The 18352-nt window shown below is 57.7% G+C and overlaps 1 protein-coding gene across 3 annotated transcripts in view; it reads right to left on the bottom strand.

Annotated features, from left to right (window-relative positions):
* Nucleotides 1-15387, bottom strand: part of PDXK (pyridoxal kinase) — a 30969-nt gene extending 15582 nt beyond the window's left edge. For 2 of the 3 annotated variants that reach the window (XR_013991946.1, XM_081028761.1), the window contains exons 1-2: nucleotides 15169-15387; nucleotides 3058-3112 (exon numbers count right to left, since the gene is read on the bottom strand). Coding sequence is in view for 2 of the 3 variants with exons in the window: in XM_081028761.1 (XP_080884887.1) it covers nucleotides 3058-3112; nucleotides 15169-15255 (142 nt within the window). In the remaining variant the exon portion in view is untranslated. Of the gene's footprint in view, nucleotides 1-3057; nucleotides 3113-3641; nucleotides 3779-15168 lie in introns of those variants that run through there. The other variant, XM_081028762.1, reaches the window with a different exon arrangement.
* Between the last annotated feature and the right edge of the window lie 2965 nt (nucleotides 15388-18352).

Below are 18352 nucleotides of genomic sequence, written 5' to 3'. Positions count from 1 at the left end.
GTTTAAGTTTTATTGGAAGCCCCATGCCTTTGCACGCGGTCTCTGGAAGCTGCATGCTTCCGCAGCACAGAGGTTTATTCCTGTCCCTTCACAGGAAGGCGCCAGCCCTGCTGCAGGACACCTGCTCACCCAGGAAGCCGGGCTCTCTGGCTACCATCTTAAGAGTGATTTCAGACTCAATGCGATCCCACGTGACACCCATTAGAATAGCCAGACGACAAATCACAACACCAAAAGAAGACAAATAGTAACAGGTGCTGGTAAGGATGTTGAGAAACGAGCCCTCACACATCGTTGGTGGGGACGCAAAATGACGCAGCCCGTTCGAAAAAAGTCTTAAAACGATTAAACAGCATTACTACCTGACCCAGCAATTCTGCTCCTATGCATACAGTGGAGAAAATTGAAACACATCCACATAAGCGCATGGGGACCAATGTTCACAGCAACACGAGTCATAAACCCCCATGTCATCAATGGCTACGTGGGTACACAAATGTGGCAGACACATGCAGGGGAATAGTACTCGGTCATAAAAAGGAATGAAGCTCTCTCTGGATGTGTTACAACACGGATGAGCCTTGGAAATATTAGCTCAGCGAAAGAAAATAGCTCAGCGAAAGAAAGAAAATAAGGAGCGCCTTATTCCACTTATGAAATGTCCAGAACGGGCAAATCCACAGGTGGAAGGTAGACTGGTTGTCGCCAGCGGCTGGGGGAGGGGCGTGGGAGGGACAGTGAACGGGCATAGGTACCTTGATATGATTTCCACTGGGGCAATGACGGTGTCTGGAAATATAGTGGTGATGGTTGACAACTGTGAATTCATTCTATAGTATGTAAATATCTTAATAAATATATTTTTGGGCCCCCATGCCAGCCCGGCCTGGCCCCAGGAAACAAGCAGGCATGGGCACAAGTGTTCAGAAGCCACCACAGTAACTGGTATTGCTCAGATGTCCCAGTGCAGGACTATGGGGACAGGGGAACGCTGGTTGAGCAGGGTGCGGCTGAACTCTCGAGGCCAGCGTGAGCTGAGTACTCAGTGCACAGTAGGACCACACGGTGGAAAGAACACACCAGCGAGGCCTTTGCTGGGCAGCTTGACAAGCCCAGCACTGGACAAGAACGCTTGCAAATGGGGACAGCCTTGCTAACGGGGGAGTCACACACAGCTCTTGCCACACGTCTTTCGCGCAGCACAGAGATGCTTGATGGAGGTGAGGTCAGGGGGGGAAAGGGGGGATAAAGTGCCTCTGTTCTTCTTTTAAAAAAAGTAAAAAATATCAAGTACTTTTGTTTCATGTCCCAAGCCCAGGACAGAACAGACAGGTCATTGTGGGCGCCCTACACTCACAGCCCTCGATATGGCTCCCCAGGAGTGGGGGCCCATGTGGCCATCTGGGGGTACCTGAGTCACATGTCCTAACCGCCAGCTCCCATGGCTTGCCAAGTGCCAGGTGCCACATGCCACACTGCCATGGGGGCTGGGTTTGAGAGACAGGCCAGCCTCACTTCTGAGAAGCAGAGTGTGGGCAGGGGTGAGAGGGAGAGGGACAGGAGAAAGGGGTCCATGGGCTCAGGGGCCTCACCTGGCTACACTAGGAGGGGGTGGGGTGGGGGGATGTGGCACCTGAGCCACAGCGGTGGCCTTGGGAGGGCGCCCCCTGGAAGTCCTCCGAATAGTCTGTAGACAGAGGTGCCTGTGGGCCCCCCAGCACGGGCACTCACTCACTCACTGAGGCAGCTGCCTGAGGATCCCCATGACAGGCAGGCTCGCTTGGCATCTGGAGGAGGCTGGGTGGGGGCACGAGGTCTTTCCTACCTGGGGGCCTTCCCAGGGAACCAGAGGAGCCTAGAAGGCCCCAGCACCCCGGAAGCCGTGGAAGCCCCTCCCCTCACCCTGGAGTCTGGCAGGAAGGGTGACAGGGGCTTCTGAGCAGGGTCTTTGCTTGTTTTGAGCTAATGCTGATTATGGCACAATATAATATTCACCAGTAAGTTCAATACTGTCATTTAGTGTCTGAGCCAGTTCGGCTCATTTACTTTAAAAAAAGAGAGAGGGAAGAAAAGGAGGGTGGTTAAAACAGCCAATAAAAATGTGGGATTCAGGGAACTTCGCTGTGTCCACTGAAACTTTCTGGGACTCCTCCAACTTTCGGGGCACCCAGCATCCTCGGCAGAATGAAGGCAGGAAAGGCCTTTCAGTGAGAGCTGTACCTTTTCATCAAGCACGCATGCGCCTCTTCCCCCCACCCAATGTATGACTTATATCACCCCCGTTCCTTCCAAGAAAAATCACACCCAGGAGAATATGGGCTTCCTGAGGGCCGAGGCAGGGGCAGCCTTCCGTGGGTCCTGCTGGCACCCTGCCAGGCGGTTCCGGGAAGTTCTGTGCCTGCAAGTTCCACCTGGGTTCAGAGTAATCCCAGAAGAGGCGACATGTGGACAGTTCCAAGAACTGGGGCGGCTCCGTCCCCCTGCCTCAGGCTGTGTGGGGAGCTTGGGGCTCGTCCCCCACAGTGAGGGCCTCCTGAGGGCACTGACCCCTACACACCAGTGAACCAGCAATCCTGCTTCAAGGCGTCTGTGACCAGAAATCCTCGGGGTCCCCGTGCATTGAGAGATGCCCACACGTGCTCCCCCAGGCACTAGTTTCTAATAAAGAAAATCAGGGTCTACCTGCAGCGTGGGGGCCTCGTGTGGCCATGGCGCCACCTGGTGGACGACGAGGGCGTGAGCAGGTGCGTGCAGAGCAGGGCCGGGCCCCAGAGTAGGTGCTGGGATCACAGCCCGTTTTTCGGAGGAGGAAACTGAGGCACCACCTGCCCCGGTTATGCCACCTGCCCGGAGGCAGCCAGCGCAAAGCCGCAGAGCCGAGCTCGCAGGCACAGCCCACACCTGCAGACAGGCAGGCCCCAGCCCTCAGCCTCCCGTACCCGGCAGCCTCTGCAGGGCGACACCTCCAGCTTGGTTTCCCCATCCATCAGATGGGGACCCCCCTTGTTTCTAAAGGACCATTTCTCACACCCACACTCAGCTGAGCCAGTGCCTCACCTGTGTGGTTTGAAAACTGGACAGAATTCACAGCGTCGATCTCAAACCCCAAAACCTGCAATACAGACAGAGAAGACAGAGGTAAGAGAGAAGCCAGGCTCGCGATGACCCCAGCAGGTGCCTGACACCAGCCTGGGGACCAGCGTGGAGGAGGGGAGCCCCCAGGCGCAGGGACTGGAAGGGTGTCCCCACGTCAGGCTCAGCATCTGCACTTTTGGTGGTGTGCATGTCTGGCGACGGACTTCGTTCACCCCTTTGTGCAGCAAATGTGTTGGGGAGCCACCAGCCCAAAGGACCAAGACTCAGAGGCCACTTGCCGCCTGCTGGGACGCAAGGCCCTTGTTACCACTCTGGAAATCCCAGCGAATGGACTGGAAAGAAACCCAGGAGGCATCCGTCTGTCTGAACATGACAGAGGGCTGTGAAGCCTGAAGTCCCCAACCAGTGAGGAGCCAAGGCCACGGCTCCTTTCCCATGAGCCGGGCTTACAGACCCTCCATCGTCCCATCAGCTACAGAGAAAGCAGGCACCCAGCCCAGAGCCAAAGGTCCCTTGAGAACAGTCACCGCCACAAACCCACTCACAGACAAGGGATGTGTGGACGTTTCCAAGAACTGAGGCAGCTCCATCCTTGTGCCACCTGAGCCAGGCTTGTTGGCCCTGGGCCGACCGGGGGTCCTCTGGCCACCATGGCTTAGCCGCTCAGCGAGGCCCGGAGGAGCAGTTCTGGAGCAGGGAGGGGAGGGAGTTCTGTTGCCAAGGGAACCACAGCACAACTACTGCAAGTTCACTTACAGCACACAAAACAGGGGAGTGCAGAAAAGTTCAGCTACCACTATGTTAAAAGCCAAGCACAGAAACAGTGGGAGCACTTTTTTTTAATGAAACAGAAGGAAAGGTTATGTCTAAGTGGCCAGGACAGCTACACAATCCCACGTTGACAGTTTGCTCGAGACATGGAAAGAGCTAGAGTGATCTTTCTTTTTCTTTTCCTTTTTTTTTCTTTTTCTTTTTTTTTTTTAAGATTTTTATTGGGGGAAGGGGAGCAGGACTTTACTGAGGAACAGTGTGTACTTTCCGGGACTTTTTCCAAGTCAAGCTGTTGTCCTTTCAATCTTTGCTGTGGAGGGTTGCCGGTTCGATTCCCACGTGGGCCAGCGAGCTGCAGCCTCCGCAACTAGAATGAAGTCAAGGAGCTGGCGCTCAGCTCCCAGGTGACCAGATGGCTCAGTTGGCTGGCGTGATCTTCGTGCAAATGTTTACACTGCACAGAACTTAATGAGGACAAGCTGATCTGACTCTCACACACACACACACACACACACACACACACACACACACACACATATGTCTTCATGTTCTGCTCCCTTGCACCGTGCTCTAGACCTGAGGCCTGGCCTCCAGCCCACCCCAGAGGGCACCTGCCAGGCCACCCAAGGGCCACCACACTCCAACGAGCTACACACAAGCAGGGAAGCCCGGAGCCATGAGGGAAGTGCAAGGACAGGCCCTGCCTGGGGGTGAGAAGAGGACACGTGTGGGCTCAACTCTGATGCAGGAGATGTGGCCGTGCCCGGACAGGGCAGTGAGTGAGGGCAGAGGCCAGGGAGCGGGAAGCCCTGGGAAATCAAGCCCAGGACTGTAGTTCAACTGGCCCACTGACCTTTAGACCCTCTCCCTGCACTCCCCCAAATGGGGACAAAGGACCTTTCTGTAACATTGACCCACAAGACAAAGAAAGGGGGCAGACAGCAGCAAACTGTGAAGTAGCCCAGACAGACACCTCACACGCAGTCAGATTACAGTCTCTGCACCTACAAGGGGCCTAGAGAGCGACAGTGAGCTACCTCGCCTGTACAGCCTCCGGAAGACATGGCAAGAGGGACGAGTGTGAGAGACAGACAGTGTGTGTCTGAGAGAAAAGAGGACAGGGGGACAAAACCAAGGGGCATGGCTGGCCCCAGTGGCCACCCTCTATGATGCCCAGCGGCTTCCAGCCCCAGGCCCTTCTGCTGTGGCCACCTGGTCTTCTGAATACCAACAACTTCCCACACTCTCTTCCCTCTTCAGCTGACAACATGAAACCACTTCCAAGTCTCACCTAAGGTTCAAAACAGGCCAACCTGTGGTGCGGGCGATGGGGAGCGGCTGCCTCCAGGAAGGGGGGGGCAGTGATGGGAAGTGGGAGCTGCTCATTGCTCACAGTCCTTTTCTTTGTGTGGGTGGCAGCTACGCAGACGTGTAGCATTCTGTGAGGTCACTGAGCCACACACTTAAAAATGTGTATTAACAAGTCTTTCTAAACATTTTAAGCCAGTTATTATCAGGACTTCAAGTAATAAAAAAAATCAAGTCTTATTAATCTAAAATTACAATGGGCACTCTGCAAACTTCCTTGCCTGGTTTCATGGCCTCCTGGACACAGATAGCTCATAGTGTTTCAGATCCTTTAAAATTCTAATCAATTCTGAAGAAACAGGTTTGAAGCAGCAAGAACACCGGTCCCAGATATCCTGCCAAAATATCTGTTCTGTTGCTTCTGGATGTGGGTACTTAATCCTTGAGAGCTGGAGAACTGGAAGTCGTTATGTTCTGCTTTTAAGTGACAGAGAGCCCTAAGCCCCTGGCTTATTTGAAATACCACCAGCCATGTGGGCTTGTTAATCTGGCACCCATCAAAGCTGTGCGCAGGGCTGAGCGGGACCCAGCAGAAAGAGTGGAGAGCCCCGTGTCTGAGAGGGAGCCCCTGGGCCCCAGAGAAACGCCTCTTGTTCAAATTCAGGCTTCAGTTCAAACCCACCCTTTGTGCTGGGCCCTGTGGCGTCACCCCTGCTTTGCCAGTGGCTCTCCTGGGCATGGCCAGCAAGGAGAGACCAGGGGAGGGGCAGGGCTTTCTCCCAGCAGTGGTCTGTCCCAGCAGTGACAGGCCTTCCCCAGTGGTGGCAGCAGCAGCCACACTGGCTTTCTGTCATTCGTGGACGTAAGCCCCCTCACCTACCCCTCCTAGCCCCTTTGCCCAGCGTTAAGCTCCAGGCACCCAACCTCCTCTCTGGTCCAGGTCAGCTGCTAGACAGCGGGCAGGTGCAGCCCCCTCTATAGCGACTTTTTCTGCTGTCCCGATACCTGGCTTAACAACTGTGACAACGATTGCTCTGGTTCCTGCTTCTGGACGGCCCCTGCCACTGTGTGTCCCTGATACCCCCCCGGGGACACACTGATTCTTGGCCCAGGGTGCAGTGCAGTGTCATGCCCCCCCCCCCACACACACACGCTGAGCAGCCTGGTTCTCCCGTGTTTGCCTCTGGCCTGGCATGCGGGGCAGATCCGAGTCCCTGTCCCGTGATGCCTCCACATAAGTCACATGACATGGGAACAACCAAGACGCCTCGTGGCTCCACCGCCCAACAAGACCACCCGTCTGTATCAGGCCAATCGATGAGACAGCACTGCTGGTCCCTGGTTCTCATGGGGGAGACTCGTTGTTTTACAGTGAACGGGCTCAGAGGGCCTTGGGGTGCCTGTGGGGGGCAGCCCTGCACAAACCCATCCAAGTGTGGGTGGGACCTGTGATGTCATCAGGCCCCGCGGGCAGCAGCAGGGTACCCAGGTGAGTCTGATCTAAGCACAGCGCCCATCAGAGGCAGGGAGTTTTAGGCTGATGATCAGAGGCAACGAGAACAATGTGAAAGGACTCATGCGTGTCGCGGGCTGCGAGGATGGGGGCCACGTGATGACGACACAACCGTGCACGACAATGTCACATACAGCCACTGTTACAATCCGCGTCAGAAGGCATACGCGTGCACGAAGTCCATTAAAAACAAAAGCAGTAACAATCCATGCCTCACCATTCCTTAATTAGCTCACTACATTGAACCCTCAGCTGGGCTCTGGGGCTTTCGCGGCTGCTGATGTACAGAAGGGACGTCACTCTCCCATCTCAAGCTGGCGGTTCACAGGCAGCTGGGGAAGGACGTATGCCACAGCCTCCTCACCCCCAGCCAGTCTGTTAACGTTTACCAGCACACAGTAAACAGATGTAAACAGACTCTTTATAAGAAAAAATAGGAAGAACTGACTAGTTCAGCCTGGGTGGCACGGGAAGGAGGACCTTGCAAGAGAAGGGGTACCACTTCTGCCAACCCTCCTGCAGCTGCTCACCCTGCCCCAGCACTGCCCTCCTTCTGCCTGGTGCGTCCCCCAGTCGGGGGCCAGGCGCCCCTAGAATTTCCCCTAGGGCCCCATCTCTGCTGTTCAACAGCTCCTACTCCTTGCCTCTGAGCCTCCACACCACCATTGCCCATGCCCCTTTGCTGACCCCCAGATCTGCTAAACCCCAACCTTCGAGGGCCTCCCGCTGCCCGTGGGAGGAAGCCAGACCCCATGTCCCACCAGCATGCCCATCGCCGGCCCCCCCACAGCCTTATCTCACTCCATTCTATGGATTCCACGCTGTGGCTGCAGCACCGCCGGCCACTTCCTGTATACCACTTCCTGTATACTGAAAAGCTGTGAAAGCTCTGCGAGCTCCTCTCCTTCCCCTGCACTCAGTGGGGTTTTCAGGGCTTTGGGGCGCCCCCACCCACCATGAGCCCCAGAATGAGTCCACCATCCCATGTGCCTCTGAATAAAGGCTGGCAGAGGCCAAAGCCCCAGCCTCAATTCCACTGGCAAATGTATCCCGCTTCAGAGAAACTCGGGGCCACAGCAGAGAAGTCTGCCCTGACTGAGTGCGTCACACCTCCACTCTGGCTGCTGAGAAAGCCTGGCTACACGTGACCACATCTGTAAAACTCAGCTGAGACAGGGGTCTCAGACCTGAGGGGAGCCACTGACATTCATAGCCAGCCAAAATCGAGGCACTGTTGGCAAGGTCCCTGCGTGGGACAGTCTGCCTGTCAATATGAATCTACGCCTGGCACACGGCAGGAGCGCTTGATCTGCTGAAGAAGTGGAGACGATGTGGAGACAGTATGTACAAAGCACTGGTCCCTGCCCAGAGAGCAGGCAGCTCAGGTGGCCTCGTTCTGGGACCCACAACGAGCCCAGGTCAGTGAGCCATCCTGGAGGTGACTCCAGCCTCCGAGCCCTGCCAGCAAGCCAGGAAACACTGGCAATAGCTGAAACACACGTGTACCATGGGAGAGCGCTTCCCTCTGCGGTCATGGAGCCACAAGAGCAATGACAGTGGGACACAGGACAGCATCAGAGTGTCCAGTCCATGCAGGTTCCCATCTTCTGCCCAGATACAGACCTCAGCCCACCTTTCCAGGCACAGCTCTCCCCAAGGACAGCCGCACATGCTGGGGAGCTGAAGCAGCGCTGGCAGGTGACGCAGGCTCCCAGGGCCTCCCGCCCACCTCTCGGCTTCATCATCCACCCTCTGTGCTGACAGGTAGGCAGACAAGGCTCTCGATGAGCCCTCATCACAGCAGGAGAGGGGACATGCTGGAACGTTCCGGCCCTGCTCCACCACCCACCCGCGTAGACCACCCTGGTTCCTCTAGGGGAAGAGATTTGTCTTGGGCAGCAAGAGGGCGCTCTGGTGTCAAGACTGGTCACTGGCTGGTTGTGCAAGACCCTGAGCGCTTCCACAGGAAATCAGAATTTGGAAAGAGGGGACAGGAGGGTGTCATGTGAATGCTGTCACCCTCATCAACCTCACGCCAAGTGCCTGCCCTGTGTCCCACCACCACCCATTATCAGTCCTACAATCAGCTCAACACACACCCACCTTGCCCTGATCTCCACGGGAACTGCTCCTGCAAACGGCCCTGCCCCCACCCAGAAGCAGCCTCCCTGACTTGCTTGCTGTAGGGCCCACATGAGCGCCCTGGCCTCAGAGTCCTCACAGCCCTGGACCCCATCACTTTGGACCAGCCCTGCATCCAGCACATGCACCCCGGCGCAATGCACCCCTCCCCCAGCTTCTGGGCTCACTGTGCTCAGTGCCAGGAGGGCACCCCCGGGCCTGCACAGGGTCCGCATGCTAACAGTCAGGTTCGGCTGGGAGCTGGGCTGCACTGCAAAGCCCTGAGAGGGGGTCTCATCCCAATCTCCTAGTGGCCCCCAGGTAAACATGGGGACCAGGGAGGCTGGGCTGCTCTGGGTGGCCCATGTCCCCATGCCTCCTTCCTTTCTCCTAGGGAAACTCCATTGATTCTGTTCCACAGTGTCCCTCTTCCAGACCACTCTGCGAGTAGAACTGGCTGATTCCAGTTCAAAGGCTCTGTGTGGGCGTCGTGCACCAGGGGACCACCAAGCCCATGAGCCGCAAATCCTGTCAGCTCTCATGTCACAGAAGCCCCTTGCTGGCAGACGTGCCCTCCCCTTCGAGAGAGGGCAGCACTGGCCTGTGACGGGGGTCAGTTAAACACAAGGCCCACACAGGGCACAGCAGCACTGCATGACAAAATCACACACATGCACGCACCCACACGTGCACAAATGAACACCCATGCCCACATGTACACATATGTGCAGATACATGCTACACATAATGCACATACACACACATGCAGATACACACCTATGCCCACACGTGTAGACGCACATGTACCCACACGTGCAGGTGCACGCCCACACGAGTAGGCGCACACGTACCCACACGTGCAGGTGCACGCCCACACAAGTAGGTACACATGTACCCACACGTGCAGAGCACGCCCACACGTGTAGGCGCACATGTACCCACACGTGCAGAGCACGCCCACACGTGTGGACACACATGTACCCACACGTGCAGGTGCACGCCCACATGAGTAGGCGCACATGTACCCACACGTGCAGGTGCACGCCCACACAAGTAGGTACACATGTGCCCACACGTGCAGAGCACGCCCACACGTGTAGATGCACATGTACCCACATGTGCAGAGCACGCCCACACGTGTAGACACACATGTACCCACACGTGCAGGTGCACGCCCACACGTGTAGGCACACATGCACAGACGCACACACATGCCCACACAGGCACGGTGAGGAGATGAGAAAATGGGACCAATTAAAGTCTTGCTTTTTCCCCATGGCAGGCAAAGAGAAACAGAAATCAGTCCCAAACAAAGAGATTTAGAAATCAAGATTTAAGCAATTCTAGACTTTCTTGCAGAAACAGCAAAAACAACATCCACGTCCCAGGACTGCACCCGGCTGGATTCTGCAGGGAAACGAGGCTGGTCACACCCAGCACAGCGGGAAGCAGCAGACCTGTGTGGCCTGCACAGCACGCAGGAACCTTCCGGAAGACACTCAGAACTGCTCCAAATGTGGTGCGTCACTCCAAGGGAATGGACAACTGCAGCGTGCAGCGGGAAGGAAGCATGCTTTTCGCGGCAGCTCTCGTACTGTTTGCTAATGATGTGTCACCGTGGAAAACGTTAAGACAGAAACGAAGTCTTTTAAAGGGCAAGGTGACATTCTGCCAGTTCATCTGAGTGCAGTTCTGCTGCAAAAGGCCCTTTCTATCCTAGGAATTCTAAGGAAAAAATGTAAAGATCCTCAAAAGGACTATCAAGAGATCCTCTGAAGGTCACCTTGCCACCCAGGGGTTTCTTAAAGGGGAGAGGGTGGACATAGCTCCTTGTGGCCCTGAAGCGACCCCTTGGGATCCAGTGGTGACTCCAGAACCTGGATGGAGCCACCCACAGGAATAAAAGGCCCAGGTCCCCACAGCTCTGCAGCTTCTGCTCTGCTCGAGCAGCGGGAGCCCAGCCCTCCTGCGGGGCCCTCAACTCTGCGCCAGCTCCTGTAGCCACTTGGTAGGTCCTGGTCTAGGATCTTGGTTTCCAGGCCATGCCCCCCAGCCAGCTTCTTCCTGCACAGACAGGCCAGGAGTCAAAGGATGAGGCTGACGTCCACAGGTCCCAACCTGAGCAGTCCCCCTGAAGCTCTTCTGGGGCCTCCTGTGGTCGTCTTCCTGTCTCGGTGACTCAGCATTTAAATGGGTTTCAAGCTAAGGTTACCTACCTCCTGTCACTGGTCACATTAACTAACATGCTTCCCATGGCCACTAACGTGTACTTTGGACTTGAGCCCGGAAACAAATCCAAAAGCAGGGTCAAGGTTCTGCCCTCTTCGCTTTTGTTAAAGGTTTTTCTCTGCTCAGGGAAGGTGGCTATCTGCCTGATATGTTGAATGGTATGCTTTGTGAACCTGGCTAAAGGCAGTCTGGGATCCCGGCCCTGAAGCCCAGACTCGCAAGTGTGTGCCACGCTCACCACGGAGCTGCAGGAGCTCCCAGAACTGGCCCGCAGTGTGCAGGCACCTTGGGCTGAGCTCCGTCAGGGGGCACCCCGGTGGCCAGGCACCATCTGATTGTCACGAGAACTATTCTCACTGAGAAAGGAAAGGGTGTCTGGCTACTCCAACTTGGCCAGTAACCGAGGAGATAGTGAATTCCTCACCCAGGCCTTCCATGGGGCTGGCCACCTCTATTTCCAACAGTTCCCATTTACCAAAAAGGTAAATGATTACCCAAGGCAATGCCCGATCTTTCTACATCCTGACAAAAGTTAAAAAAGAATTGCTTCTAGCTCCCTCTCCAGGACGCGCGGCTCCAGGTACTCGACGCCCACCTTATCTGGATATTCTGATACAAAGCTTCATCCGTGAGTGCACATAATCACGGAAACCGCTGGCACATCGCTGTACTTGCCCTCGTCCTCTGCCGTGAGGCTCCCCTCCCTTCCTGACGTCAGACGCCGCTTCAAGGCTTCCTGGGGCTCTGCTCCCGGGCACATCCTCACGGGGCCCAGATGAAAACTCCTTTCTTAAATCTATAAGGTTCTTTTTGTTGACATCACTTTGCAGAGGACGCTTACAAAGGCTCAGAAGGCAGGGCCAGATCCCTGAGCTAGAAGTCCAAGACCAGGGGACACCAGGTCCGTCCCCACAGGCGGCCTGCCCAGCCCCCCAACCACACGCATTTTCATCTCTCTGAGTAGCATGAAGGCAGACCTGTGAAGCCCGGCCAGAGCCCTGCTCTCAGTCATTTCCAAGTTCTCTCCCCACAGCCAGCCGTGTGCAGGAGCTGCCTTTGGAGTGTCCAGCTATGGGGCGTTGGTCAAAACTCAGAATGTAGTACTCCTGTCGGAGTGGCTCCGGGTGTGAGGGATGCCTCCCTCCTGCGCTCAGCGGGCCACCCCACCCAGCTCCCTTCTTGTCCCTGCTCCAGACGTGAGGGTGGGGAGCAAAGTGCCTGCAGGGGACCCTGGGAGCCATCAGGCAGTACTGCCAGATTGTGCTACAGGAGGTCGAGGCCGCAGCAAGCCTGCACAGACTGGTCCAGGAAGCACTAGTAGGCAAGTGGAGAAAGTGTCCAGTGACATAAGAAATTTCTGGAAACTCTTTTTGTTCTGGGCTGAATCGTGTCCCCCAATTGCATATGTTCAAGCCCTGAGCTCCAGCACCTCAGAATGGGACCTCATTGGGAGACAGGGCCTTTACAGAGGTTAAACAAGATCACTAGCGTTAGCGTGGGCCCTGATCCAACACACCTGGTGTCTGCACAAGAGGAAGCGATCAGGACACAGAAGCACAGGGACGAGCACGTGAGGACACGGGGAGCAGACGCCGTCGGCACGCCCAGGAGCGGCCTCAGCAGGCACGGCCCTGGGACATGTGGATCTCGGCCTCCGGCCTCCAGAGCTAGGAGGGAATAACCGTGTTTGAGCCCCGAGCTGACTAACACAGTTGTTTGAGGCCCAGTTTTGAGGGAGCATGTTTTGAGGACCACCATCCCTGGCTTTCTCCCTGACCTCAGCTCTCTCCAACCCCCAAATTATATCTTATTTCTGTAATTAGAAGCAAGAGATAATTAAGGCAAAGGACTGAGGGATGGAAGTGTGGACCCAACCCTCATCCATGGCTGACAAAGGTCCCAGCCTCCGCGGGTGCCCCAGTCAGGCCTGGGTGCCACCATGCCCTGCCCTTCGTTGGTCTTTCTGCCTGAGGAGACATAAGCAAAGCACCCCAGGCACTGCTGGCCATCCTCAGTTGTGTCTGCCCCCATCTCCCTTGGTTCTCAGAGGAGCCGCGAAGAAGCAACATCATGCCCGTTCCCCAGACAAGGTACCAGAACCAGAGGGCCTGTGTAGAAAGTGGCCTCTTCATGGTCACCACCCTACAGCAGGGCCCCTGCTTTTTGGGCACCCACCCTGCCATGCTCCTCAAGGGGAGGAAGTGTTGGGCTGGATTAAATCAGAGACAGAGGGATCACACCCCCCCCCATGACAGGCAGGAGATGACATGACTCCCACCCCCAGACTATGTGCCACAAGCCCCAGGACATTCACCTACAATAAGGATGCTGGCTCTGGGGAGACTCAGGTAAAAACCGCAGCTCTGTCCTTACGAGGCCCTTCCCTCAAGTAACGAGAAAAGGATGGTTTGGGTGTGGAAGTTGAGGGCACGTGCCTGGGAGTTCAGGAATAAGGGACATCACTGCAGGACCCTGGTGGGCAGAGGAAGGGAACAGCTGCCCAGTGGAAAGAGAAAGAAGGGAGTGGCCACAGGTGGGCGGGGAGGGAGGACGGGGCAGAGGGCACAGGGAGGCCAGCAGGGAGCTGCACATCTCTGCCAAGGGCTGTTCCCATGACTCCTTGGCCCAGGCCGGGCTGGGGCTGCTCCTGCCATTGGGGCAGCTGGCCGAAGCTGTTCTCAGAGCCCTTCTGGTCCCACCTTCCTGGGCGGCTCCTGCTTTGCTCCAAGGACCCTGCAGCTCCACAGCCCTCAGCAGTCCCATCCAGGTGAGTCTCCCCCCACAAGCTGGGGGAGAGCAGGCATGCTGGAGCAGTGGCCAAGAGTGGGGGCTGTGGGGCAGCTGCAGGCATGCACACTCACTACCCCCAGGGCTCTGCCCTCTGCTGGCCACAACGGGAGGGGCAAGGACCAGACCTGGGTGCGGGTGCTCACACATCAGGGGCAGGAGGTCATTTTGAACTTGAACCCTCCTACCTTTCCTCCCTCAAGTCTCTGCTCCACTATTTCCTCCTCAGTTGTCTCACAGGGCAGCCTCAGGTCGGCCCTCAAATTCTACTGAGCACCAGCTCCAGCCCCCCCTGCAGCCCTTCCAGCCAGCCTGCACTCCGCAGGCCGTTTGTTGGGGCTGGTGGCCCTCTGTCCTGTGGTGCTCAGCATGCTTAGCAGGGGCCCTGGGACCTGCCATACTTGTTCCTTGCTCTAACACTGGGCCCAGGCTGGGCAGTCCTTGAGGGTAACCATCTTGCCAGAACAGCCAGTGCTCCTGTGGGGCCCAAGGCAAGGAAGGCCCAGGCCCCCTGGTGTTGCTTCTGGCCCAGGTGACACTGCACTACACCTAGGCCTCCTCCTGCCCCTCCAAGGGCCACCCAGCCAGAACCTTGGGGCAGCAACAGGGAGCAGTGGGTGCCCAGCCGACGAGTCAGGAGGAGATGGGGGTGAGCCCCTCACGCAGGACTTGGGGGAGGAGGTGGGAGGGAAGGCCGCGGGGACGCCAGCATGGGAAGGCTGACACATTTGAAGAGCGTCTTCTAAAGCGAACGCTGCGCGGCCCTGCACTGGTCTCTGGGCCGTACTTCAGGGCCAGCACCTGCAGATAGGCCTTCTCGGTCCCCTGCCCTCCAGCGACCACCTCCCGGGATGGTCAGCCGCGGTGTGCGGCCCCCCCTCGGCGGCGGGGCCTCCCTGTCCGTGAGCTTCCTCCTCGGCTTCCCTCCCCGCAGCCTGACCCACAGCAGCCGGGAACTGAATGGGGCGCCCAGCAGGTGAGCACTGCAAACACCCGCCCTTCCAGTCTCCTCCTGCGCTGCGGGGCAGGGTCTCGGCTCGCTCGGCTCCCCGGCCCCCCGCACTGCATCTTCTCGCCCCCAGGGAGCCGGGACCGCAGGGGCCGGGCGGCGGGGGGCTGCGGCGGGCACGGCTCGCGCGGGGGCTTCACCCTAATCCAGCGCCCCCGCCCCAGCCCACCCGCAGGGGCCCACCACGTGCTCCCGGCCCGCGTCGGGACCTGCGCTCCAGACCGCACCTGCGGCTGCCTCGGCGGCCCGGCCAAGGTCACGCGGGCGGCTGTGGCCACCCAGCTGCGGGCCCGCACGGCCGGGCGCGGGGACACCGCGGGTTATGCAAGCGTACCTGCAGCGGGAACGTGGCCGCCCGGTTGCCCACGTAGCCGCGGACGACGTGGCTCTGGATGGAGAGCACTCGGCACTCCTCCTCCATGCCGGCCTGGCGGGCGGCGCGGGGCCGGGCGCGTCGGCGTCTCCCCGCTCGCGGGCCTCAGGCTCCGCTCGGGCCGGCTCCGCGCAGGCGCTCGGCTAGGCCGCCGGAGCTCGGCGCTGATGGGAACCTGCCGGTCCCGCGCGGCGTGGGGCGGGGCATCGCACAGGCCCCGCCCCCCGCCCCTCCCCCCAGGACGGGGTGAATCGAAACCGCACCCCACACCCGCCATTCCCTGCCCCTCACCCCCTCGGGGACCCACGTCACGCTGCGCTCCTGGCACGTGGGCGGGAGCAGCCATCCCGCAGAGACTGGGTTCGCCCTTCTAATGTGACCCGGGAAGGGCGCGGCAGCCTCGCTCATTCATTCCAGTCTGCTTCATTCATTGGTTAACGGGCGCCCAGGTCCGCGGACTCTGCGCCCAGTCTCTCCGGGCCACGGGCGCGTCCGGCAGGACCGCCATGCAGGAAATGCGCAGGCTCGGCCCCGCGAGAGGGGCACGGGCCGGCTGAGCGCGGAGACGGGCGAGGCTGGAGGTGACCGGCCCGCTGTCCCACGGCCCGGGGCGCGCGCAGTGCCGGGTCCCCCCCGCAGAGGTGTCAGCGCGCCCAGCCCCCTGTAGAGAACCGGAGCCCCCCCCCCCCCCGCAGACCATCGGGCCCGGCGCGTAGATCACGAGCCCCGGGCCCGCCCTGAGGACCGAGGACCCAGGCCCTCCCCTTCCGCCGCGCGCGCTCGCCTATGGACCGCGGAGCTGACCGACGCGCACGGCGCTAGGGCCTGCGGGGGCCTGGGGGTGGGGCGGACATCTCCGCAGTCCCCTGAAACCCAGCCCTTCAACCCACCAGGTGGGGGGCCCACCCGCCTCAGGGTGCCCCGGCTGGGCCACGTGGCCTGTGCCCACCCAAGCCACGCCGTCTCCACGTTCAGACACCTGCCTTCCACCAGTGGGGCCCAGCGCCACCATGACCCCTACCCTTCACGTCCCACTCCCACCCTCCGCCACAGCTGAGCGGCTCTCTGCGGCTTGCCCTGCCCCCCGCCCCAGGTTCACACCTCCAGACGTGGTGATTTGGGTCTCCTATGGTGACTCAAGGCAGCACGTTGAAACATCTGTACCCTGGTGAGGAGGCCCAAGCAGTGACACGGCCAGTGCCGCGACGGCCAGGAAGGAGCGCTGTGCCATAGCTGTCCAGGTTTTGAAGAGGACATCTATGTAGTTAATAATCGTGAGTAAATAATAGCTAACATTTACTGAGGGCTTGCTATGGGCTAGGCACATTCCACACATTTAATTTTGTAGAAAAACAAAACGTAACCATGTGACGATCTAATTGGATTTACCAAGCCATTTCTGAGTCTGGCAGCAGCCCAATGCAGCAGGGAGAAGGAGCCCCAAGGGGTTGTACAAAGTGGAACTGGCTGAAACTAAGAAGTTAACAGTGGGTTGTTTCAGGCAAGGACACCTTCCCTAGGGCGAGGGCCCAGGTTTTATCAGGCAGATTACCTTCCTAGCGTGGAACAGTAATTTCCAGACTGATTGGTTTAAAATTCCACTCCTGGGAGAGGCGGAACTATAATTATGTTAGTTACTAACTTTTGTTTTGGTGACGTGGCTTAGCATGAGTGACTCCATTTTGGATGTTGTTTCCTGTCTTTTTTTTTAATAGTCTTTATAACTATCTTATACAGTAGGGGTTAAGGTTCCAGCTAGTGATGGCGCTGCTGGTAAGAGCCCCTGGCATTCACGGTGGCTGGCGGCACCAGCCAGTGGCCTTACTGCCCTTTTCTCATGCCTACTCTGTGAGGTCAATGGCCCTTGGCTCTCGGGAGGGCTGATGAATCCCTCTGTCTCTGCAGCTGATCTCACCTCCTCCCGACCTCGATCTGTTTCACCCAGGTCCCTTTCTCTCCCCGGGCAAGCCTCATAAGCACACTGCCCAATCCTTAGTCCCCACCCCCTCAAAACACACAAAACTGTGTTGGCCCAGGAATGGATTTACAAAGCACTCAGAAGGGGAAAGGGCCTCCCTGCCTGTGGGCTCTGGAACCCTCTTCCTTGACAGAGGGCCCAGGTAGCTGGAGGTCAAAACCCTGACAATGGCATTTTGGTGAATTTACTTTTCCTTGGACTTTTGGATCTCAGTTCCTCGTTCCCCATACCTGTGGTCCCCACGCTGGTCACAGGAGTTACCTGGGGAACCTGGTAAAGTAGCCGGGCTCAGTCCTGTCCCATCTCACTGAGCCTGGCCCCTGTACTCTCAGCTCTCCCGGTGCTTCTAAGACTAAAGTTTAAGGGGCACTGTCTAGGCATCTGAGCTAATTTCGTATTTTTATGAGCACTGTCAACTGCCAATAATTACCAGTCCAAGAATGAACCTCTTTCCTTGATGAATCAGATAGTGAAGGCCTTTCAGAAACTGTCAGTTTGTTGGCCAGACAGGTGATGGGTGGGCGGCCTCAGCTCTGCATTGGAGTCGAGGGTTGGTGGGGGGGCAGTGCAGAGCCCGGTAGGACCCTCCCCCCTCATCCCCATGTCCCCCAGGCTGCGGGACTAACTGTCCCTAACTGGGCCAATGCCCTGCAGGGGCAGCCCCCTGATGAGCAAGCATTGGAGGGGCGGTGTCTCCTAGTCAGTGCAGCCCCAGATGCCCGAGCATCAAGAATACAGAAAAATAAGAAAATGTAGTTAGTCCACTGGGGCGAGCTCCGGAGCCACACTGCCCAGGTTGGAGTCCAGCTTCTCCGGTGGCCACGTCACCTTGGAGTCACAAGTCAGATGGAGAAATGGTAATAATATCTCTGTCAAAGAGATGCTGAGGGGACCCTGCAGACTGACCCCGTAGAGACGGAGAACAGGGTCTGACATGAGAGCTCAGTAGTTCCCTCTTCATTCTTCTGTTCCACCTCCTGGTGGAACAGAAGCTGTTGAAAATTCCCCTATCACTCATGAATGATGGGTGGACTCCAAGCCGCCATTTTCAAGCAATGAAGAACCTAGTTCGAAATCCTTCCATCTTTAAAAAGTGGTTCCATCCTCTTGGGAACAGTCTTTTGCATGTTTCCCAGTTCCAAATCTTTGTCAACTGGCAACAGCTGA

Source organism: Rhinolophus hipposideros (genome assembly GCF_964194185.1).
Source record: "Rhinolophus hipposideros genome assembly, chromosome: 2".
Lineage (NCBI taxonomy): Eukaryota > Metazoa > Chordata > Mammalia > Chiroptera > Rhinolophidae > Rhinolophus > Rhinolophus hipposideros.
Note: the sequence above shows the minus strand (reverse complement) of the source record. Positions and strands in the feature narration are given on the sequence as shown.